This window comes from Neofelis nebulosa, chromosome 7, assembly GCF_028018385.1.
Source record: "Neofelis nebulosa isolate mNeoNeb1 chromosome 7, mNeoNeb1.pri, whole genome shotgun sequence".
NCBI classification, from domain to species: Eukaryota; Metazoa; Chordata; class Mammalia; order Carnivora; family Felidae; genus Neofelis; species Neofelis nebulosa.
This window is the reverse complement of record NC_080788.1, coordinates 39,736,700-39,762,153: the sequence shown is the minus strand read 5'-3', so window position 1 is coordinate 39,762,153 and position 25,454 is coordinate 39,736,700. Positions and strand designations below refer to the sequence as shown.

General features: G+C 52.4%; 1 protein-coding gene across 13 annotated transcripts in view; it reads right to left on the bottom strand.

Moving 5' to 3' along the window:
- Positions 1 to 25,454, bottom strand: part of MEGF11 (multiple EGF like domains 11) — a 358,279-nt gene that overhangs the window by 201,991 nt on the left and 130,834 nt on the right. For all 13 annotated transcript variants that reach the window (XR_009264051.1, XM_058737313.1, XM_058737317.1 and 10 more), the window contains exon 4: positions 22,316 to 22,416. Coding sequence is in view for 12 of the 13 variants with exons in the window: in XM_058737313.1 (XP_058593296.1) it covers positions 22,316 to 22,416 (101 nt within the window). In the remaining variant the exon portion in view is untranslated. The remainder of the gene's footprint in view (positions 1 to 22,315; positions 22,417 to 25,454) is intronic.

The window sequence follows — 25,454 nt, the reverse complement described above, 5'->3', positions numbered from 1 at the left end:
ATCCAGCCCAGCCAAGCGAGTTTTGGCCGGACACTGTGCTGGGCACTGGGTACCAGACTGTCCTGGAAAAATCGCATCTAGACGGGGAGCCAGAGGTCCCCGGGGCAACCCTACCTCATAGCGGAAGTCCTGTTCCCACAAAGGGAAGAAGGGAGCCCGGGTAAGACTCCACAAGGCAGTGGCTGCCACTGCCTAGCCCAGATGGCCTGGGGGGGGGGGGTGTCTCAGGGCAGAGCCTTCCTATCTGGAGCAACGATAACCCCCCCACACTCCCCAGCTTTGATCCAGGCTCTTGCCTGCATTAGCACTGGTCTAGCAGGTGACAACAAGGTCAGGGGCTATTCCCATGGGAGCCCTCTGGGATCCAGCCCTGCTGGCCTCTCCTATTCTACCCCCCACCACGCCCTCCCCCAGCCCTCTGCTCTCCACCAATTTCTCGTTTCTTGGGCACATACATACATCTCAATCCCACCTGAGGGTCTTCTCCCATGCGGTTCCCCCAGCCAAGAGCTCCCACCCCATCCCCAGGCTTCACTACTCATCCTTCATATCCCAGCCCCATACCCTCTTGCCTGATGTCCCCAACCTCCTATCTGTGGGAGGGGCCCCTGGTAGTGGTTCTCAGCATCCCCTGCTCTTTCGCTCCAAGTCACCCACAGAAAATGTCATTCTCCATTTACCTGGGGAACAACAGTTGAAAGCCTGTCTCTCTCTAGGCTATTAGCTTCATGGGGACACATATCCTGTGTCTTTTGTTGACACTTGGACCTTCCTCCCTGGCCCTAACCCTGAGTACAGTAAACACTCACTACACGTCACCTGAATATAAAAAGTAAATGAACACATTATATAGTATTACAGAGTAGATACTCAACAAATGTGTTAAACAAATGACCCTTTTGTCTGAAAAGATGCAGTAATGACTGTCATATAGACATTACCAAAATAAACACTTTTCTCATCCTGCGTCCGCTCCATGCCTCCATGGGATTGGATGTAAATAACACCTTGCATTTGTGTGTAACAAAATAAAATTCTAATTCGTGTTACAGCCCGCACGTTAACCTTGCAAGGGTAGGTAGCCAAACGCTGCTTTCCTCAGGATGGTGTCCAGGGAGGCTAAGTGATTTCCCCAGCTTCACACAGAGTTAACGGAAACATGGACAGAGAAGCAGGGCGATCACCTCTGCCCTGATCAAGGCAGACCTGAAGCCCCTTCCTACTTTCAAGAGGAAAGTGGAGAAGTCCAGAAATGATGCTTTGCTGGACTGTGAGCTCCCTAAGTGAATGATCATTTATGTTTTATTAATTCCTGTATCTCCATCACCCAGCCCGAGTGGGGCACATTACAGGTGCTTGAAAATAAACTGCTAAATCAACAAATGATGTTCGACCTGGAAAAGAAAATGGGAAGGAGAGGATAAACGAGAGGGGAGAGAGATTCTTAAACATCTAAAAAGCTGTTATGTGGAAGACAGAGACCTGTTCTAGAACCAAAAGAAATACCTTTCTCCCCCTGAAAGCAGTCTGTATCACTTGGGCTTCCTTAGTAAGGAGTGAGTTCCCTGTCAGCCAAGGTAATCAAGCCAAGCCAGAATAACCATGTCTGGTTGTAACAGCAGCAGGGCTTCCATGTTACAGAGAACCCTGGGGCTCCATTTACATATCAAGAGTATGAATGATGGCCCAGGGGCTCAGGTAGATTCAGTGGCCTGTAGAGTTCCACCTAATCCTGAGAATATGTGATTCCCTGATCTAGGAACAGAAAAGAATCAGGATCCACTTCTAGGTCTCTAGATCCACAGTCCCCAGCTCTATGGCACATGAAGCCTGGGGTTCTGGACCAGAGGGTCCGACAACTCAGCTCCAAGCCTCAGCTACTCCTTTCACTGGGAACCAGAAAACCGAAACTCCTCCCCTAGTGTGGGTTCCCTGATGCCCACTGTCCCCTTGGTGCATCTCCCTGGCACAATCTCACACACAGCCCCCCCAAAGTCCTCCCTGAGAGCCATCTCCCATGTGCCCCAACCTCCCCCAGCACAAAGGCACCGTTGCATGGGGAGAACGAGGTGCAGCTGGACCCAGAGACAAAGGGGAAGAGAGGCAGCCATCTTTAGGACAAGGTGCCAGCTCCTGGCTGCCTCTGAAGGTCATTGGATGCAGCTATTGCCTGTAGCCCTCCCCTCTCATTGGGTATAATTAGAGAACTCTCGATGGCCTCCACACAAGGAAGGAAAAATTCATGAAGGCTGAGGAGAAGGGGGAAGCCAAGCAGGAAAGAAGTTCTCACCTCCAGCCTCCTTAGCTTTAGTGATCAGAAGCCATTGCCGCCCCAGAACACAAGGCCAAGTGGGCTGAGATCGGTTTGCCCATTCCCACCAGGCCTCATTGTCTCTGGGGAGGGAGAACCAAAAAGGCAGCCCCTAAAGCCTGGGTCCAGCCCTTCTGCTGCGGAAGCAAGGCCCCCAGCCTCTTTGGGGAGGGGCTATTTTGATTTCCCAGAAGTCCCCTCCTGGCAGACACTGAAATGATCAAGAAACCCTTCCAATTGCCTGTTAGCCCCACAGAGACATAGAAACATTCAGACCCAAACCCTGCTTTCTGGGCCTTCAAGACAACTTCCGCAAGGGGGCCAAGGGAGGAAGACAGGTGACGATGACATAATGAACATAGCACAGCAGGCAGAACAGCAGGGCACCCAGAGCCTGCCCTAGACCTCTGGGGAGAGGGTATTCTTCTGGCTGGGGAGAGGGCAGGGTGCTTTAAGCCTATGTCCCATCCCCACAAGCCAGAGAATGAGGGACGTAGAGGGGGCCACAGGCCATGCTCCCTCCGTGCTGGGACGCCCTGGCAATGGACTAGGGCAGTCAATCCAAGGGTGACCCGCTTAGATCGGTTGTGATGTTTTGACCGTAGAGTCTCATAGTAAGAGGCATGGAGGGATCAGGATGGGGGACAGAGCTGGATTCAGATCAAGTCTTAAAGGGGAGAGGGCACTACAATCCTCCACCTAGGTCTCCTCTCCCCTATCACAGTCCCCAGCTCTACACCAACCTCTCTCCATCCCGGGGAGCGTGGAGGTTAACACATTACCTCCTCAGGGAACAAAGCTACATTTTAGCAGGAACCTTCTGGAGACCAGGAAATCATCCAGGAGAGACTCTAACACAAAAATTCCTGGCTCGTTGGTGGGAGAGATACTGAAGAGCCCTGAGACACAGCAATCGGCACGATGCTTTTTTTCCTAAGAAGCGCGCCCTCAGCTAACACGGCCTTGGAAGATCTGCCTCTGTCCAGGTCTGGCACAGTCTCTAGGAAAGAACCCTGGCTTTGGAGTCAGACAGGCCTAAGTTTGAGTCTTGTCTTCCGGTCCCTAGCTCCAAGGACCTCTGGCCAGTTACTCGGCCTCTCTGTGCTTCTGCTCCCTCATCTGTGAGCTGAGAGGACGCAACCCACCACAAAGCACTGCCGGAAGATCGGAGGAACACGTCACGGCGCGGGCACACCGTGGGCACACCGCGGGCCCCACCCCGTGATTCCCCTTCCACCCCACCGGATACGCAGACGTGCAAAAGAAGATAGCTGTCATTTGGAATGAGAACCCACTGGAATATATTCATCATTCCAACCAGCTGGGGGGCTGGGGATGGAAGAGAGCCACTTTGGGGGAAGGATATTAACCGTTCCAGCCAACCAGAAGTCCCTCATCACCTTTAACTCTCCCAGAGGGAGCCTGTCCAGGTTGAGTTATCTTCTGTGGGAAGGAAAAGCAGCTCTGGCCCTTTTAACCTAACACGGATCATAGAGCAGAGAAAATATAACAGCCCCAAACCACTAAGCACTCTTCAACTAGATTTTCCCAGCCCTGCCGAAGAGGCGAGCGGCGGCCACCGTTAAAGGAATGACATGTGTATTTTCTGGAGGACGTGGAGGCCCCACCTGCCCAGTGGAGATGGTAGAGATCCCCGGGGAGCTAGCAGGGTCCTGGCCCCCAGGACCTCAGAGGCAGGCCCCGGCCAGGACAGTTCAGCAAGGGGGCAGACGCTGAGGCAGGGTTTCTGGGGATGGATGGCCATGCAGCGGGCACGGAGACATCCCATCGCCCTCCATCATCCACCTGCTTGACTGCTGGGTTTGTGGGCGGCTGCAACGTACGCACGAGAATTGCAAGTCCCGTAATTCACCCAGATGGTGGAGGCTCCCGAATTGTTCCTCCTCAAGAGACAGCTGTTCCACCGCTGGGCCATATGGCTCCCCTTGTCTGCACCCTGCTCTGGGAAATGAACCACTTTGCACAGGCTGCTTCTCAGATCTTAGAGCCGTCTCTTGTTCTTCGCGGGTAATTAAGACCTCCGGCTGAGGCATCCCTGTTTCTCCACGTGTGGTCTGTACACATGTCAGAGCAGTGTTTTAAAGCTCCATCAAGGTAAATACAGGCGGGCGAGGCCCGCCAGCCTCCCACTCAAGGGGTGCACCTACCATCACAGACTCAGAGAGGCTGCCGGGAAATCGCCTCGCCACCCCTCTGCGAGGGTGCGCCCTCACCTCACCCAGGCGCGTCCCGGAGTTCTGGGCTGGCAGTGACCTTCGGAGGTCATCTCCCGTCCACCCTTTGACGGAGGCTCATTTCGGCACAGGCAGGAGGAGACAGACACGCCTTAGACACATCTTTTCACCATCGGCGTTATAAAGTTATTCACGGAGACCTTTAAGACTAGCTTTGATTTAGGAATGCACTGAGCGAGCCCCTCGGAAAAGAAAGAGCGCTTCTGGATGGAAATGCCTGCTGTCCGCAGCAGGCTGGGTCCTTGGACCCCCCTCTCTGTCACCATTTCTCTCCAGGACACCCTGGCAAGCTGGACCCCAGACATGCAGAAAAAGACTTTCTTTGTTCTCTAGGAGGGAATGTTGCCATCTGTGTGCTGTCCTAGAGGAAATAGCCATGGCTGGGGCCTCACCCTTTACGAAGCTGATCCGCACGCTTGATGGCTCCACCCCATTTCTGGGACACTCACCAGGAACCCGATAATATTTACTTGCTATCCTTTCTGACGGTTTCGAGCGTTTTCTTTAGGAAGTCAGGGGAAGGGCCCATGTGCCCCACCTCCCAACCCCACGCTTATACAGGGCTTCTTCCCAGATCTGAAAACTGACTCCTCTGGCCCTCAGCCTAGCGGGAAAGCTCTCTCTGCATTATCCTGCCATACCAGGTAATAAGAGCTGACACTGAAGCATTTACGGATTCCAATCATTGCCCGTGAATTTACTCACCTAATCCTCATAAGCCTAAGTGGAAGGTGCTGTGATCACCCCATCACGCAGATGAGGAAAGTGAGGCAAAGAGAGGATACGCAGCGGGGCTCCTTAAACAAGGCTCTATCTCAGCAGGAAATGGGAACTAGCATAGAGAACGAGCGGGACAGGTGGCCAGGTTGGGGACTGGAGTGACCACACACTGCAGGGGCCCAACAGCGGAAGCCACCGTCCTATCCGCTAAATACCACCTACCCTCGGGGCGCCTGGGTGGCGCAGTCGGTTAAGCGTCCGACTTCAGCCAGGTCACGATCTTGCGGTCCGTGAGTTCGAGCCCCGCGTCAGGCTCTGGGCTGATGGCTCGGAGCCTGGAGCCTGTTTCCGATTCTGTGTCTCCCTCTCTCTCTGCCCCTCCCCCGTTCATGCTCTGTCTCTCTCTGTCCCCCCAAAAAAACTAAATAAAAAACGTTGAAAAAAAAATTAAAAAAAAAAAAAATACCACCTACCCTCAACCTCCAGAGATACCAGAAGCTTCCAAATGTGGCCTGGTAGCAGCTGAACCTGCAGACCCCGGGCTAGAACAGCGTGGCTAAGAGCACAGAGCCAACACCAGATGCCCGGGCTTGGCTTCCGGCTGTATCGCTTCATTGCTGGGTGACCTTGGGGAAGTTATGTAACCATTCTGTGCCTCCATTTCCTCATCTGTAAAATGAGAACGTTACCAGTACCTACTTCACGGGGGCGTTGTGCGATTAAATGAGTTAATACAGAAGCGAGGCCCAGCATCTAGTTTGTGTGTTGTGTAAGTGATAGCTCTGATGATGATAAGGCAGCAAGAAGAGGGAGAGGTGGGGGAGGGGAAGACTGTTATTCCTACTGCCAGATGGGTTAGGCGGGTGTCCTCAGGGGCTAGCGATTACAAAGCCCCATCACATAGTTTCGTAGGACAAGGTCGACGCTCCTATTCTGTATACAAGAGAAAGTCTGAGAGGGGAACCGGGTGTCTTGAGTTGCTCGGCTAGTTGGAGTGGACAGTAAGGCTGTAACCCAGGCGCCTGAGCCTGAGCCACAGCTGAATGTTCTGCTGGAGAGCCTGAGCGCTAAGGACAGCACGCCCTCCAGCCTGGGGCGGGGACCTCGTTCTCTTACAGGTCAGCTTCCCCGGGGACTTCACAGTCCCTGCTTCCTCCAAGCTGATCCCCTGGAAACCGGCTCACCACTAACTAGCTGTCGGCCCCCGGGGTAAAGCGTTTAAGTTCTCTGAAGCTCAGTTTGACATGCACAAAGGGAGGGACAGTTCCTGCAAAGTCATCTTGAGGATAAAATGAGATAACAAAAGTGACCCACCTGACACCAAAAAGTCAGCCCCTTGCTCAGCTCCTCACTTTGTGAAGGTGACGCTCCACCAAAGGAGGTCGTTACGGAGGATGTGTTCCCGACGGGCTTGGTGCACCTGAACAAGCTTCTCCACCTTGACCGGTGTCACCGTGAGCCCCTCCTTCCCCTCTCCGCACCCTGCCTTGTGGTTCAACCTTTAGGGGAAACTGGGAAGGCCTGTGCCAGCCCCAGAAGGTCCAAGACGCAAGCCAGGGAGGTCCTGCCCTTGGGAAGCTTGTGAACCTCTGGGTCACATGAAACTTGTCAAGATAATCCCAGGGCTATGTATGTCCACCACCTCGAAGCATTTCCGAGGATCTCCCTGACTCTGTTTCATGATTCTTGGCCAATCATGTTGCCTGTGTTTGGTTCTTCCTCCTGTTGCTTGGTTCCCATTTCAAACTATCCACTCGGTCCTAGGCCTCATGTTAACTTTGCCCACGGACCTGGCAATGAGAAAAACCTCTGCCCCACAGTCACCATCAGTGGAACTCCTATGTCACAGAAGTTCAAAGCCTCTCCGTCTTCTAATTACCCATGAGGAACTAAGGCCCAGAGAGGTAGAATCCTGTACCCAGCCAGCACAGCCAAGATGATGGCCAAGCAGGGGGAGGAGAACTCCCATCTCTGAAAGCCAGGCCAGGACCCACATCTTACAGCGGCGCGGTGGCCTCAAGCCCCAAGGGGGTGGTTCCAAATTACAGGCAAAACCCCAGTCCTCTTAGCCAGGGTCAGTGACCTCCTCAGAGCCAGAAGCCAGTATCGGGGAGGACTCTCAGACAACAAATGCTACTTTAGTGCCCCGGGACTGGGGCAAAACCTCCAACTGAAACCATCCCATCAGGCACCAGATGGCATTTGACTTCAGGGCTGAAGACCTCATCTAGATTCAGACCCAGCCACCGGCTGCAAACGTGGCCCCAAACCTGATCTTGCCTCCGGGGCTTCATGCAGAGAGGCAATTAAAAAAGGAGGGTGTGCTCTGATTAGAAAGAGACTAGGGCAGCCGCTGCCGCGAAGCCACAAAGTCTGTCCCCGGGCTTGTGGATAGAGGTCCAAGCCCAGAAGAAGGAGAAGCAAGAGAAGACGCAGACCGAAGAGGGCAGGGAAGCCCTGCTTCCCTCCCCAGAATCATCTCGGCTGGTAGTGCTTTATAGAAGTCCATTGTGCAAAAACAAGATTAAAAGGGACAGGCAGAACAAAGCATCACTCTCCCTAACAAAGGCCCCTCCACTTAGTAAATTAGGAGCTCTTTCCACCTGACACACTTTTAAAGGAAAATCTTCAATTACCAAGCACTGGCGGGGCCCGGCAACAAAAGGTCTGTCCAGTGACTTTATTCTCAAAGCCCAGAGCAGGCATTGAAATGGTTTTATGTAATAGAGATACTAATCTAGTCCATATAATTTTGAGAATCCTTTATGGAGGACTGAAGGGCGTTTGAGCCCCGCGGCTGTTTCCAAGAGATTTTCTGCAGCTTATGCATTTACCTTGCCAAAAGCTTAGCTGAGCAAACAAACATTCCTCTAAATCACACCCACTGCTGATTTACTATCAGGCCTCTGCAGTTTGTTTGGCGATGGAACCTTGTGGATAAACAGAGGCCAAGGCCTCGGTCCTTCCACCTGACCAGACCAACGGGATGAGGGCCTGCCTTTACACTGGAGCCCCCCTGGCTCCCAGATTTGAGACATTCCCTTTCCCTGCCATCAGCTCAGCCCAGGGTAAAGGCAGCCGGAGGGACAGTTCTTGGTCTGGCCAGGGGCAGGAGGAGGCCTCCCTGGCTTTTGCCCTTGGATCCAGGTCTGCTCCATCCCAGAAGGAGATTGATGGTGTCATTTGGCTCCCCCTTCCCACCCCATCCCGAGCAAAGACAAAGTTCTGGCTCCCTTGGTGACAATTCAGCAACACTGGCTGCTTGAAAAGGAGAAAGGAACGTGGGAAAGCATGATGGGAAAGGTGACTCTCAGGAGAACCGAGAGAGACGAGAACACACACGCTGTCTAAACACACAAGCACGGGGGCGCCTGGGTGGCTCAGTCGGTTAAGCGGCCGACTTCAGCTCAGGTCACGATCTCGCGGTCCGTGAGTTCAAGCCCCGCGTCGGGCTCTGGGCTGACGGCTCGGAGCCTGGAGCCTGCTTCCGATTCTGTGTCTCCCTCTCTCTCTGCCCCTCCCCCGTTCATGCTCTGTCTCTCTCTGTCCCAGAAAGAAATAAACGTTAAAAAAAAAATCATCTAAACACACAAGCACGCAGACCTACACTCGAGACGCGGGCTCCGGGGCCCTTTTCGTTGGCACACATGCAACACACACACACAGCAAGTGTATACACCGCGAACATGCGTGTGCGCACCCAGCAGGGAAGAGGGGAGCTCCTCCCACACGGCGAAGCCGAGTGCTCATGAATAGACAAGTGCACATGTAATAATAAAAGCTAACATTTCCACACCACTTACCATGTGCTTGGTTTACATATATCCACTTATTTAATGCTCATAGCAAGCCCATAAGGAACAGTACAGCACTTTCCAGTTGAGTAAACTGAGGCACAGAGCGGGCACGTAACTTGCCCCCCCCCCCCCCCGGTCACAGAGGCAGGAGGCGGCAGTCTGGTCCCAGGGTCTGCGCTCTTGACCTTTACGCTGTCAAGGACATGCCACACCAATACCCCTTTTTAAAATTTTCTTAAAGATTTCATTGTTAAGTAAACTCTACACCCAACATGAGGCTCGAACTCACAACCCCAAGATCAAAGAGTCATATGCTCTACGGACTGAGTCAGCCAGGCGCCCCGAGACACCCTTTCATGGGTGGGCAGTAGTGTCCACACAGGCAGACTCACAACTTCCTATGCACACACGTACACACAGCCAGATGCCAAAGCATCCACACATCACATACAGGGCCCAGACGTATCACATCTTCAGGTTCAGGCCTAGACTTAGACTGGGGAGAAGGGTGGTGAATATTAACATAGTTAAATACTTCTGCTCTAGTTGGTAAGTATTGCCACCCCCGCCCCTCCCCGCCCACAGTCCAGCACCTACAGAGTTAACCCTGGCACCACAACAGGCCTCAAGGTCCCTATTCCATTCTAACCTCTTGCTGGAAGTGCCACACATGTGGTTAAATATTTTCATTCTTATCCCCAGGTACGGACAAGGTGGAGACAGTGGGATGTCTGCCTGCCACAAGGTGGCGGGGGGGCCTGGTTCTTGGGCCTTCCGTGAGCCTTGGCCAATGCCCAGCCAGCATGGCGTGAGGGGCGTCCAGCTCTCCCAGCTAGTCCCCCCTCCAGCCACTGATGGGCAGCTGATCAAGGCTCTTCAAAGACAAGAGGACTGAGTGGCCACTGGGAGCAAAGGGAGGCTCTGAGGTGTCATTTTCACCTTCACAGAGGCCATTCGGCTTCCCTTAAAGAGCAAAGAGCAGAGGAGACTTGGGGGCTGGCCTGTCTGTCCTCCCCAAAAGCCCATTAATGGCCACTTTTTGAAAGCTCTCTGCTACAAAGGCCAGGAGCCAGGAGGGAGGAAGCAGCTTGACAAACCAGGAGGCACCGCGTGAGCAATTTCTCTTCCTCATGTCTTGGAGGTTCAGTCCCAGCCCAGGGGGTTAGCCTCCTGGGTCATGCCCCCTACGGAGGCTCAGAGCAGGATCCCCAGGCTCTTCGCACACGAGTGTGACACTGGGCGTAGACACCAGAACTCTGGGAGGGGCTCTGGGAGGCCGAGGGAAGGAAAATGGGGACAAGGACCCTATCTGAGGCAGGTCACCCTCCGCTCTGGGATCTCGAGGTCCCGCCCAGAGACCACTCCTCTGGGTGTCCTTTGAGGGTCCCCAGGAAAAGCTAGCCCACACGTCCTTCTTCTAGCCAAGGCTAGTGTCTTCTAGTCAAAGCTTGTGTCTCTGCTGGGCCCTGTGGTGGATGCTAGGGACACAGAGGAGTCCCACAGCCATGGCTCTAAGGCGCTCACTGTGCGGGGAGAGAAAGAATAAGTGAGGACAGGTGGAGCTGAAGAGGGGCCAAGATCAGGACTGGGAGGGGAGAGGGAGGCGTCAGGTGGGGCTCCCCAGAGACCACGCAGCTCTGCACCGAGTCTCCAAGAGCCACTAGCTCCAAGAGCCACTCCAAGAGACAAAAGCAGGACCAGGGGTTCTGGGAGCAGGGGCATCTGGAATGAAGTCCCAGGGAGAGACAGTGTGGAGAATCCGGGTGTCTGGCTGGAGCAGAGAGGATCACAAACCACAAGGGGACCTGGGAAAGCAAGATACAGGATGAGAAGTCCCAGCATGGAGGGGCCTGGGTATAGCCCAGGCACTTAGAGCAAGCAGCAGTGGGGGGGGGGGGGGGGGGGGGGCACAGGGGTGAAGTATCAAAAATATGGGAGGGGGCAGGGCAGACCTCAGATCGGTGGTACCTGATCACTATTTTCTGAGCCCCTACTCTGGGTGTGGTACGCCGTGAGCCACTGTAGACCACACAACAGTATGTTTTTAAAAGGGTGCTCCTACCCACAGGAGCTTATAGTTCACTTGTCCATTCGTTCATTCATCATTTATTGAGCACCTACTATATGGCAGGTACTGTTCTAAGAGTAGAGAGGTCAGCTAGGTCCCTTATCCCTACTGAACACATAATCTAGTTGGGGAGACAGAAAACAAAAATATATATGTTTCACATCTCTATATCAGGTAACAGTAGTGTTAATTAACAAAACAGGATAAGGGGACACAGAAAGATGGTTGGGGGACTGCTATTTCAGATAGGGTGGTCAGGAAAGACTCCGATAATGTGACTTTTGAGAAGAGATGGGGTGAAATAAGGGCGAGAGCCACATGGCTCTCTAAGGGAAGAGCATTCGGACAGAGGGGACGGCACACGGGGCATATACAAAAGAGCAAGGTGGCCAGCACGGGGGAGGGAGGGAGGGAGGAGATGGGTCGGAGGCCGCTGGGGCCGGGCACAGGGAGAACATCAGAGAAGCAGCCAATAGCCAACATGGACCAGAAATCAGAGCTGGCATCCCATAGATGTTGAGGGCATTTAGAAGATGGCAAGCAGGGCCCTTGGGAAGTTCCCATAGAAAAATAGTGAAGTCAGGTTGGGGACAGGTTAGCTACTTCATAGGCTTTACCTGGCCCGAGACACCCAAGAAGGGGACTTTACATAAATGCCCAGCTGTTCTGACACTAATTAAGGCTTCCCCTCAGAGGCTGCCCAGTCCGGATAGCAGAGGTTTAATTACAGCTGCAGCTGGTAATTAAGAAGCAGCACCTAGATCCTTCCACGGCTGTGTCAGCACACCGGACTCTGCTGGCACTCGCCACAGGTGGGGGAAAGGCCTAGCAGGGAACTTTAGGGCCAGGCCGGCAAAATGCAGTCGGACAGACCCCAGATCCCCAAGGTGCCTGAGCACAGCCATACACAGCTCCCCCATCCCCACGCACCTCCTGATTTGTCTTTCACCCCCTTGACTCTTCCTTGCTGCTGCCCCCACAGCAATTGCCACCGTGACCCTTCAAGGCCCTCATGAGATTGTCCAGGATCTTCCGTGTGGTGCTGAGGGTCCAGCCCCAGCCCCACCCAGCCCTCTCGAGTACCACTTCTCCCACATTTCCTGTGCTCTGGCCCCGGAGGCCTGCTGACGATGCCCTGGTCCCGTCTGCTCTTTCCCACCTCTGCTCACACCAGTGCCTCTGCCACAAAGTGCCCTCTTCACACCAAGAACACAGACAGCAGGGGCACCCGGGTGGCTCAGTCAGTTGAGCATCCGGCTTCAGCTCAGATCATGATCTCACGGTTCATGAGCTCAAGCCCCACATTGGGCTCACTGCTGTCAGCACAAAGCCCACTTGGGATCCTCTGTCTCTCTCTCTCTGCCCTGTCTCCCCCACTCATGCTCTCTTGCTTTCCCTCAAAAATAAATAAACATAAAACAAGAACACAAACAGCAGTAGCTACCATTTACGGAGCCCTCACTGTGTGCCAGGTCCTGCCCTGAATGCTTTCCTGGTGGGAACTCCTTTAATCCTCACGACAGCCCAAATGGGCAGGAACTTAATACAGCCCTGCCTTATTTTACAGATGAGGAAAACCAAGGCAGAGAGAAGCTAACTAACATGCTCAGAGAGTCACCCAGGAGAAGAAATGGGATTTAAAACTCATGCTCTGTCTTGGGGCGCCTGGGTCACTCAGTCGGTTAAGCATCCGGCTTCAGCTCAGGTCGACCTCGCGTTTTGTGAGTTCAAGCCCCATGTCGGGCTCTGTGCTGACAGCTCAGAGCCTGGAACCTGCTTCAGATTCTGTGTCTCCCTTTCTCTTGCTGCCCCTCCCCTGCTCACGCTCTGTCTCTCTCTCTCAAAAAATAAACATTTAAAAAATTAAAAATAAATAAAAATAACAAAACTCATTCTCTGTCTTAACCATTGCCCATCTCCTGCTCTCCTGGCAAGTTCCCACTCCCCTTTGAGATTCTGCTCAAAACTAACCTCCTTCAAGGAGTCTTTTTGGATCTCCCTTCCCCCTTCAATTCCCCAGAGTTATAGTTGCTTCTCCCAAAGAGGTCTCTCAGTGCTCAGGGTCTATTTCATTCACGCACTTTCTTACTCACTCATTCAGTAATTATTCAGCACTAAGTGCCAGGCACTGTGCCTGGCCCTGGGACTAACCCGTGTAGGACACATGGTCCCTCTCCTTCGGGAACTCACTTGTGAGTGGGATAGACATGCAAGGCAGCATCACAACCAGTGGGACAGAGTGACAGATGGTGCTCTAGAGTTCAATTGGGGGAATCCGAAATAGGTGCTAACAGGAGCGGTGTCCAGAGAACCCTCCGGGCCTTGGTGCCCTACCGTGGATTCACTTGTTCAACAATTCTTTATGAGGACCTGAAAAGCACTAGCAAGTGATGGAGAGCAAATGTTCTGTTTGCTCACCGGAAACGAATGAATCTGCAGCAGGGTTAAGCATCAGTATCTTATGAGTTTGGTTAGTGTGCATCATCAACTGGAGCTCAGCCACTCGAGGCATCCTAAATCAATGTTCTAAGCCCACAAGACTGGGGAGGAGATCGTAGTGGCTGCACCAACTTTGGCCACTCAGTGAGGATGTGTTGGGGCAGCTAAACAGCCATTACTCCTCCCCCCCCCCCGCCCCCCCCCCCCACATACCAGCCCAGTGACCCTTGGTTTCCTTGCCTACTTATTTAAAGTGTGCTTATCATGCTGTCTTAGAATTTAAGTGTATACATTTCCCACTAGACTGTATGCTTCTTATTCATCCCTCTATCCCCAGGACTCCATAGTGCATTCAAGGCATAGATAGGTAATAAATGCTGATGGATGGATGGATGGATGGATGGATGGACAGATGGAAGAATGGATGTTGTTCTAGGCAGCAAAGCTCAGCACCAGGTGCTGGTGACCCGGGGGAGAAGCATCAGCACTGGTTCTGGTCCTGTCAGCAGGCTGCATTCTCTGGGGAGCCTCCTAGAAGGTCAGCAGGAAATGATTTTTCCTAGTAGCTACGTGGAGAGGCTTTCAGACAGGACCCACAGCTCTGTACACACGTGTACGTACACACACACACACACACACACACTTTGATCCTGGCAGGTCATCCTTGCACCCACCTTTGCAAAATTCTGAAATCAAATCAGTTTGTCTTCCGTCCCTTCCTCTTCCTACAAACCTTTTCACCTGCCCTCTTGTCCGGCCCCACTTCTCTCTTCTGGCCGCAGGTCCCTCCCACCAAGAGGAAACCCTCTGCAGGGGGGAGGGGAAAGTGAAGGACTAGAAGTAGCACAGATCTCAATTCCTGGGCCGCACTTATCCACCGGACAAGGCACTTAGCCTCCCTGGCATCAGTTTCCCCTGCTGTGCAAGGGCCGTGGTAACACTCCTCCAGTCTGTCAGGAGTGAGTGATATACCGTAAGGGAAAGTTCAGGGTAAACCACCAGACGTTACACCGTTTTATTATTGTTGTTCGAAGCTAGCCCTCAGTCCACGAAAGCACTGCCCTAAACGTCACTGGGTCTGGTTATAAAGCCCCCCCGACTCCACCGCTCACTATAAAATAGGTACAGTTCCAGTGACACGGAGAAAGGGCTGATGAAGGCCGCTCCTGCTACAAAAATGCCCCCAAAATATAATTTACAACTAAAAAACCAAAAATGTAGATATCTGCGCTCTAAGGAGAGAAAGGTAAACCGCCAAGTGTAAGAAAGAGCAGTGAGTCTACAGGAGGGACAAAAGGGCAGATACTGAAGCTAAGGTAGGCCAGGGAGCATGGGACCTAGCTAGCCGCTGCCCGCAGCCCCCAGTCCCAGCTAGGAGCCTGGGGTTTAACACCCACACAGGGACAGATGGCCTTGGGACTTACCAGCTCCATGTAGGAGAAACTTGAAAATACGGCCCACCGGCCACATGAGAAATAAGGGATTCCGGATGAGCAGAAAGTCTTCCACAAGAAACAAGAAACCAGGAGGGGGGGATGGAGAGTGACTGTTTAATGGGACCAGAGTCTTCTTCAGGGGTGATGAAAAGGTTTTAGAACTAGACAGAAGTGTCAGATGCACAATGTTACCAATGCACTAAGTGCCACTCTCCTGCACGCTTCAAAATGGTCAATACCATTAGCCATTGTGTCATGTGTGAATTTCGCATCTTTTTTTAAAGGAAAAAGCAAAAAAAACAAAAACAAAAACCCCACGCCTTCGCCACAGTTCCAGCCTCAGCATGGAATCCCAAACCAAGAGATCAGTGCAGAGACTGGTCGTGAGCCAGTGAACAACAGTATTGTGCCTACTAAGAAAACGCAGAACTCATGTGTGGGGCACGTGCACACCCCAGGGCGTGGGGGAGGAGACAAAAAGCTCAAGGGTTCGCAGCAATAAAGAAGGGAAAAAAAAAAAAAAACAAGAAAAAAGAAACTACAACCTATATGGGGAAACAATCCATCACAAGGGAGAGTCAGCTATCTCCACAAACAGCAGAACGGATACTCTGAGCTAACCAAACTCATGGACCCAAGATGGAACTATCTTGACTCTATAGCATAGCTCAAGATAGAACCATCTGAAAGAGACCATCCATACATCTCACATAGTTAAAGCAGTAAGCAAAAGATTAGAATTCATAATGAAAGCACCGGGGCGGCTCAGCTGGTTAAGCCTCCAACTTCAGCTCAGATCATGATCTCACGGTTCGTGAGTTTGAGCCCCACACGGGGCTCACTGCTGCCAGCACGGAGCCCGCTTTGGATCCTCTGTCCTCCTCTCTCTCTGCACCTCCCCTGCTCACTTTCTCTCTCTCTCAAAAATAAAAACATTAAAAAAAAAAAAAAAAAAAAAAGAACAGGACACTACAGAAAAAAAAAAAAAAAGCAAACCTGTAGATCTGAAGAAGGAAAAACAGAATACTCCTAGGAATGAAACATGCCATTGTTGAAATGGAGACCTCAACAGATAGGGTAATTAGCAGAGCCAAAGGATTTGAAAAATGGATCTGAGGAAAATTTCCAAGATACAGGATGGAGAGATAAGGAGATGGAAAAAGAGAGCCTAGGAGAGAGAGAGGAAGTGGAATGAGCATCCAACATTTTGGCACTTCAACAGGAGAAAACTGAGCGAATGAAGGACAGGGGACATTTGAAGAGCTATGGCCGAGAATATTCCAGAATGGATAAAGGACATGAAAATTTAGCTTCAAGGGATATATACGTCTGAGGAGCAAACAGTGTGAACGAAAGCAACTCCACACCCACACGAGCATTAGCCCGCAAAGACGAGGTCCAGAACACGACAGAAAAACATCCTCAGACCCTGAGGGAAGATCACAGAGAACCTAGAATTCCACAGGCAGCTAAAGCACCACTCAGGAGTGAGGGTAAAACAAAGGCGTTTTCAGACAAGTAAAGCATACGAGAGGCGTTCGCTCACGGACCCTCCCAGGAAAAACCCCTGAACACAGATGGCCCTTCGAGAAGAATGAGGCCAAATCTAGCAAGGAGTGAGACCCAAGGAGAGATGAAGAGCAAGCCAATCAGTAAACCGGAGCTGAATTCACAGTTAAACAACAATCCGCTGTAAAAACAACTGCGATCCTAAGACAGGGGTACTTAAATCCCAAAAATGGTGTGAGGAGTTTGCTGGAGTTAGTTAAATCTTAAGCACGGCTCGGGTGCCCTCAGTGCAGCCAGTATCCCAGATCGTCCCCTGCCGGCTCCCCCTTAGCCATCCCAGGACATGCACACTGAGCCGGAGCGGTCTCCCTTCCAGGAGGCTTAGCAACCCCCTCCCCCACCCCTCCTGCACCCCTCTTCCACCCCCAATCAATGGTGGGAGTGGGGAGGGCTGCTGGTGTGGGGCCCGTCAGCCACTTGCCTGGAGCTTCATTCCTCTACTTCTTGATTAGGATGAAACCCACACTGCGGGGAGGCTGGCTCTGGGATTCCAAGCATCCAGTGAGAGGGCTGGAGGACACCACTTAGGAAGTCTGGGGGCATTACCTCCTCCAGGAAAAGGAAAAAGGGGAGGGAGGGAGGGATCAGGCAGACCAGTTCCCCCTCCTTGCTGGCTACTCTGAAGCAGGCCCTCTCCTCTAGCCCATCGAGAGAGGGCCTGACTACCAATGGGATGCACCTGCTAAGCAATCTGCTTTCCCACCATCCTCGGCAGTTTTCAAAGTGTGGTTCCCAATGAGCATCACCTGGGAACTCGTTAGAGAAGCACGCTCTCTGGCTGCCCAGCTCCAATCTTTGAATCTGAGACTGGGGCTGGGGCTCAATGAGTCTGTGTTCAAACGTGTCTTCCACGGGGATCTTCTACTAGGTTATCAGGTGTTCGAGAACACACATGAGTGAATTGTGATTACCACGGCATCTGTAGGGTGATAAGCCCTAATACTGCTCACTAAATATTTCTGACCCGCCAGAGCCCTCTTCTCTCTGCCATGGCAACCAGCAACACTGCAAAGTTCGTGCTCCAGCAGCCTGGGTCCTGGGGCGAGCAGGCCCCAGCCAGCCAACAGTGGTCATGCAAAATGAGCAAGGAAGAGAAGTCTATTGTTTTAAGCCACCGGGATTCGGGGTGTTTGTTACTGCATCATAACCAAGCCCATCCAGTCTGATACAACCTAACGTTTTCAAAGAGCAGAGTTTCCCCAAATATCTCAACAAACACCACCGCCTACGTGACAAAACCGGCTCTGTGAGGCAAAGGTGCCCTCTGGCCTGTCTCACGAGAAAGGAGAAAGAGAGAAATGCCATTTGGGTCCAATGATCCTTAGGAAATATGGGACTCAGCTGTATCTGTAGCTAAGGGAGAGGGTGGGCAGTTCTGGTGCAGAAGGTTCTAGAAGGGCTGCCAAGGCCTCTGGGATATGGATGGCAGTTCTGGGGCAGAGGAAATGGCACAAAAAAGAGAAACAGTAGTGCCACCCTGCATGTATCAAGCTCTATGCATTTCAGGATCTTTACTCCTTCCACCCACAGGGATGATCCATCCTATGCCACGGGGGGTCCAGAGAGGCAAAGCGACTCACCCAAGACTGCACATCTAGCTAGTGGCAGAGTCAGCCACGGCTTTTACTCCCGGGCCGGTGTCCTCCTACTATCTGCTAAGAAACGGGCTCCAAAAAGGCCGTTTTGGAGGGAAGACGATGCCCTCCTACCCCTACCCAGAGCATGGGTAATATTCTCGTGCCTCAGTCCTGAGGCATTAGATGGGTTCTCACCAGGTTCTGGTGAATTCAGGAGTTTCTCTGGTCCCCAAGGGGTGGAGAAGGAGAACTGGAGAGGGAGGGGGCCACAGGGCATCGACTCCTGAATGCTTCTTCTGGGTTTGCAAAGCTTCTCATCTGGCACCCTGGGCACAATCCCTCACTTGCCCGCTACCATTTTTCCCTCATGCAAGTTCCCTGCCCCTGGGGTCTCCACTCGCTCCTGGACGGCTGGCAAAGCCTGCGTGAGGGCTGGCTGGTCCCCCTCCTTTCTTCCCATTGCAATAAGCGGGAACGAAAGAATGCTAGTAATGGCCAACACTCACCTGTTTACGGGTTCAACTGTCTCCCTCCCTAAAATTCATATATTGGAGGCCTAACCCCCAACTCTTCAGAATGTGGCCTTATTTGAAGATAGGGTCTTATAGAGGTAATCAAGTTAAAACAGGGTCATTCGGGTGGGCTCTCATCCAATCTGACTGGTGTCCTTACAAAAAGGGGAAACTTAGAGAGACACAGACACAGAGAGAAGGCTGTGTGGGGAATGGAGTTACCAGAAGCAAGGAGAGGGGCCTGGAACAGATCTCCGGTCACAGCCCTCAGAAGGAAGCAACCCTGCTGACATCCAGATTTGGACTTGTAGCCTCCAGAGGTGTGAGCCAGCACACTCCTGGTGGGGAAGCCCGCCAGGCAGTGCTGCTTTGCAAGGGCGGCCCTGGGAAATGAATGACTGCCTCCCCCAACCCCTCCCCCAGCCAGATCTGCCTCCCCCACCCCCCCACCCCCGTGGTCTCAGGCCAGCTGCCTCCACGCCCTTGCTGACGGGGTTCCCTCTCTCCCACCCACACCCAAAGATACCATTCCATCCAGCCCAAACCCTCACGAAGCCCCCCGAGTGACAGCAGGTCACAGCATGGTCTCCCACCTAGCGTGTCCGGTCTGTGGGTTCCTCCCCACATTCTTCTCCGGCTGTTGTCCACGGATTTTTCTGCATGTGGCCTGGCCTTCCCAACAAGACCGTAGGTTCCACGAGGGCAGGAGCTATTTCTACCCCATCTCTTCTATCCCAAGGCACAGCACCATGGGTGGGCCACGATAGGCGTCTAATAAATGCTGGTGGCACACCCTTCAAGGGCTTCTCCCGTCACTCTTCTGTCAAGAGCTGACGTCTCATTAACTCTCGCTAAGTGGGCATGGCTGAAGAAGACAGTCTCTCCATTCCACTCGGTTCTACTTTATCAAGATGCTCGTTGAAGCATCTGCAACTCTGGGGGCATGTATCTGTGTGCCAGATCATCTCTCTCTGCTAGGGCTGCAAGCCCCTCGGGGTAGCAACCATCTCTCATGCGCACCCAAGTGCGTAGGCAACAAGTCAACAAGCAACAGTGTCAATCGAATGGATAAACATGAACACATGGCAGAAATGATTTACCAGGGTTTCAAAGACTCTGTGAGGGATGTGAGGGATCCATGAACCCACTGCAACTGTGTGCAAAGGAAGGGCTGTGTGTGTGCACATAGGTTTATATATGTCATGTGCATTTTCCCAGGGAGAGGGCCCATGGTGATCTGGAGAATTAAAACAAAAGCCAAGAGTGAAAAAAATGTTAAGACCCAAAGCCATGGAGTAGGGGAGCTGACATTTTTTAAGCCCCTACCCTGTGTCTGGCGGTAGAGGTTATTACCATCCCCATTTTACATGAGTGGAAACTGAGGTTCCAAGAGGTGACGTCTTGCCTAGGCTCACAGAGAGGGCAGCAGCCCATCTGAGAGGTTCAGGGCAGCCTCCAGAGCCAGACAACCTAGGTTCAAATCCCTGTTCTGCCACTTTCTAGCTGTACGACCCTGGTCAAGTTACTTACTCACTCTGTGACTCAGTCTCTCCATCTATAAGATAGAAGTAAGAGTACCTACTTCAGAGGGCTGTTGTGAGAAGCTGATCCATTAATACACATGAAGTGACCGGAACGGCGCCTGGCGCAGGGGGTGTGCTCTGAAGAGGATGAGGAGGAGCATAAAGAGGAAGAAGCTGGGAGGGACAGAGCTGAGAGTCAAACCCAGGCCTGTGTGACTCTTGCCCCTCTGGGTCAGCACTACCAGTACCCCGCATGCCCCAGTGCCCCATCCCACTGCTGAAACTCTCCTGTCCCCCTTCAGAAAAAGCCTTCAGTCCTAAAGTTGGCTTTTCTCGCTGGCTTCCTGGAGGTGGCCTGGCCTGTGGCCACCAGCTCAGCAGGCAGTACCTGGCCGTTACATAAGGAGTAGGTAGGAGGTGACAAGCTGCCGTTCCCAGTCAGCAAGACCGGGCCTGTGCAATCAGGACACTTAGTGTTTCTGCCCTGGTCTTCATTTTCCAAGAGCTTTACCAACACCCGCTAATGGAAATTAGAAAAGAAATGTGCTCATCTGTTCCTGGAGCCCCGTGCTGACATCTGAATTCCCTCTATCATTTCCCTGGGTCCATCTTGGTGCCCTGAGCCCCGAAGGGCCACTCACATCCATTCTGCTTAGGCTTTATGAGTCCTCTGTCACCCCCCCCATGCCTGGTTCTCGCTCTCCTCCAGGCAGACAGAACAGCAGTAAAGCTTGGTCTTGATCTCACATCTACACCCAGGTCCCCATAGGAACCCCATCCCAGGTGACGTGCCAGCCAAGGCCTTGTCCCAGCCCAGTCCTCTGCCCTGCTCCGGAGAAACAGCCTTTTGGGGATGGCTTTGGGTATCTTTGTATTTTTCCTGCAAAACCATCATCAGTGAACGCATCTGTGGGAGCATTTTTCATTCGTTCCTGTAATGCAATTAGAATCGAGTTTCTCCAGCAAGAGGGGATACGTAACATCAGCAGGGGAAAATTGTCATTTCGTTCCCAACGCCAACACGCCCACCCTGCCCAAACTGTCTCTCTGGTGCTGGCTCACTCTACCCACCCAAAGGGCAAGGAGAATGCTAACAAGGAACATCACTCTCCAAATCTGCCTCCAAATGAAGAGGCAGAAGTTTTGGGGGTGGATTCCCCTATGTCATTAATAGTGGGGGGCTCCCAGCTTCTCAGACACTCTCCCACAGTGGCAACCCTCTACTGCCCACAGGAGAGCCCCATCCTGGCCCCATTACACCTGTCAGAGGTGGTGGGAAAGAGTCCATTGGACTCCAACAGGGCCCTGGAGTCATTCTTCCTGAGAGGTGAAATGACTTGCCCAAAGCCACATGCCTCAGAAGCTGTGACCAGAACTCAGATCCGCAGGTTCCTGGGTATCTCCCACTGCACAGAACTGCTCCCCCACCCCCACCCAGAGGGCCTGAAGCTGCCAGAAACTCAGCCCTTGACTCTCTGGGGACACCAAGAGCACTGAGCCACTGCAGACAAACAGGGGGAGAGGTTCCATGTGTCTTTCATGCACCCCCCTTGTTTTCAGTGTCTCCCGATCAGTTTTGGAAACCCCCCACTTCCTGGAACCGGCCCCCTGTGATCTGTCTTACTCTTGCTATCCTCCTTCTAGGTACTATGGTCTTGCTATCCAATGATCCAGCTTGCCTTCCTTCCTCCCTTCGAATCTCTATCCATCTGTCCATCCATCCATCCACTCATCCATCTCGTCACCGTTTATCGATTCAAGTCTCCTTCCATCCGACAAAGCCTTCTGGAGCCCTTCAGATCTGTACCAGCCACTCAGCCCTTTTTCCCCACTGCTCCTCAGAGCACCCTCTCCGGAAGGGTCCACTTCTCTCCTGACCCTACCAAAGCCTGGAACTGACCTGCTTCCATTGATCCCATGTGATCCACGTGTTCCCATGTGATCCCACGCAATGTGTTTATACCAGACCCATGATCCCCTCAGAGCCAGCAGCAGGCAGGGACTTCTGGAGCCCTCGGGTCGGCTGAGGCCTGCTTACCTCCCTTCTCTGTTCTCTCCCCTCGCCTCCCAACCCCAGCGAGGCCAGAACAGAGGCGGCCCCTACGTACGTATGCAGAAGTCTCCATTCTCGTAGTAGCCAGGGCAACACTGGGACCTGCGCCGGTACATGGTCCGGAGGCCACGCCGATACGCCGTCTTATAACTGATCCTAAGGCACAAGGGAGAAAGCCACTTGAAAGTATTGAAAATCAATCACTCCCGTTAGAATGATATTTGTGTTAAGCTACATGGAGGATGCCATTCAATAATTACTTTAAAATGCATGGCGGCTTCAAATATGAAGGAACACAATAAAGAAAAATCGATGGCTGCATCTGGGCCATTGTGATGCAGAATGTATTACTGACGCGGCGTTTGCTACACCTGCTGACTTTCCCAGGTCTCTTCAGCGTGATATTGAACAGGGTTTCGGAAGATACTTTCTGGGGTACTTGTGGAAGGTGACCGGGGCGGGGGGTGGAAGGGCTCTCCTAAAACCCCCCAGAGGAGCTCATAGGGTGACCTAGACCGGAGGTGTGGGCCCCGAGAGTGTCTGCCCCAACAAGCAGACTGCTCACAGCTTCCTAGGGACTGGTCCACACACCTGGAGAACCAAAACGGGGTCAGCAAAGGGTCCCCTGAGTCTGACTCAGTCCCAGGAAGCAGATTAACCTCCGTCACCCCAAAATAACATGTCCTCGTCCCTCGGGAGGCTCAGAACTGACCGCTGGCTCTGCAGAGGAAGAAACTAAGGCCCAGGGAGCAGGAACTCTGGACTGGAAGTCAGAGACTTGCATTCCCGTTCTTCTGCTGACACAGATGTTGACACTTCCTCCTGTGCCAGAGATTTATAGGCGAAATCTCATTCCATTCTCTGCCCGAGGCAGGTAGCATTACTATGTCACCTTTATTTTATTTCCTTTTTAGGGTTTTTTATTCTTGTCTTATGTATCCCTCTTCTGTTTTATGGATGAGAAAACTGGTATTCAGAGAAGTTAATGACTCGCTCAAGGTCACACAACGGATCAGTTTCAGAGCCAAGATTCGAACCCAAATCAGTCTAATCTCAGTGCCCCCAGGTTTCCCTTATTGTCCTGTGCCAGTTCCCACAGGGCGGCTGGCTGGCCATACAGGAAGGCCAGAGTGAGGAGGAAGACCAGGTAAATGGATGGTGGGTGGAATGAGTCCTTAAGAGGGAGTCAAAATGGGGTACTGACAGGCAAAGCCCCTTCCTCACACACAGGGTCAAAATGGAAGAGACTGAAATGGCCATTAAAGGCCAGAGAGAGGAAGTAACTCCCCAAGGTCATGACATGTGACTACGCCTCAACCCCAAGTCCTTGGGCCTTGAAGCCAGAGCCCCTTCACTTCCCCCACCAACACCCCAGGGGAGCCTTCCCTGCAGACCCCTCCCCAGTGGGCAGAGCATCAGGGACCAGACATGGGAGACGCCTACAGCCTGCTTTCCATGGAGGGTTAGGCCAACGTAGGAAGGGAGTCCCACAGCACAGGCTGGGCCAGCCCTCCCAGTCCTTAAAGCCCTCGCTTTATGACAAATGACAGTGCAGGGCTTCTGGGGAAATCTATGATATTTGGGAATGTCGTAAACTAAGGGCATTCTACTTTGTCAAAAGCCCATAATGGGAAGTAAGCCGGCCTCACAGTGAGGCTACTTCCATGACACAGGAAGGCAGCTCCTGGCAATTTCAGGGGTGGTGTAGGCCTCTCAGATAAAGAACGAGGTAGGGCTGGCTTAGATTTCATCCAACCTGGTCGCCATACCACACAGGCTTATCCCTCAGCTCTTCCAGTGGCGGCGGGTGGGGGGGCGGGTGGTCTTGGCACCGTGAAAGCCTGCCGGGACGGAGATGTCTCCCATGGCTTTGGTCTGGGAAACCCTTGCTTGCTCCCAGCACCGGGGTGGGAAGCAGGAGAGGGAAGGGGCCAGGGCCCAGGCTGTCGGGAGAAGGGTGCTACCTTTAAAGAAACCATTCTGCACTGAGGCAGACTGATGGTGCAGCTGCACCTCCTCATTTCGCAGTCAAGGGCGAGGGGAAGGGGATGTAATAATGGCTGACTAGCTCCTATGGGGCCAACCTTCCTGCAAACAACTATGAAATCTGGGGGAAATATAAAAAAAACAACTACCAGAAGGCGCTAGAGAGAGAACAAAGGTGGGTACTGGAGGGAAATACACACTTGGGAAAAAGGAAATGACACTGGGCAAGGTGAGCCCAAGTTCAGGACCCAGTCAACAAGGACTCCGGACGGCTACAATTCAGAGAGAAGGCACCCGGCCTTACTGGTTTGAAGCACCACAAGACAAGTCCAGCAACTTGAAAAGTGAAAATTGAAACCCCGCTCAGAAAAAAGAACAGCAAAGAGGAAGCCCCATATTTGTTACAAAAGTCTCTGTCCAAACTCCTGGCCCCTGAATTATGTGTGTGGAGGACAGGTCCCACACAGTCCAGCTAAGACTAAAAATACTGAACGGGAAATTGATTGTAGCCAGGTTAACTGATAGCTAAAACAAAACAATAACAACAACAACAACAACAACAACAACAACAACAAATCAATACTCTCGGGTGGAACATAACAGAACTCAGTCTCTACAGTCTCTGCTGTTTATAATGCCCAGAATATAATTCAAAATGACTAGACATAAGAAGAAACTGGAGGGGTGCCGGGGTGGCTCGGCCAGTTAGGTGTCTCGACTCTTGGTTTTGGCTCAGGTCGTGAACTTACAGTTGTGAAATAGAGCCCTGTGTCGGGCTCCATGCTAGGCATGGAGCCTACTTAAGATTCTCTCTCTCTCTCTGTCTCTCTCTTTCTCTCTCTCTCTCCCTCTGCCCCTTCCCTGCTCACACATGCTCACTCACGCTCTCTCTCACTCTCTCTCTCTCTCTCGCTCGCTCTCTCAAGAAAAAGGAAACTAGAAAATATCACCTATATTAAAGAAAAGACAACCCATGAAGACCAACCCTGAAGTGGCCCAGATGTTGGAATTAGCCAGTAAGGGTTTTAAAAGCAGCTATCGTGTCCTACACTCAGACATGAAAACCAGGACTTTGGCTTTTCAGCGTAGAGCAAATTTCCCCAGCCACACTGCTACCCACCGTGATTTAGGCATAAACCACAAAGAGGGACTAGGCCCAGGAGGAGGAAGCAAAAGGAATCTGAAACCAACACAGATGCTGAGCAACT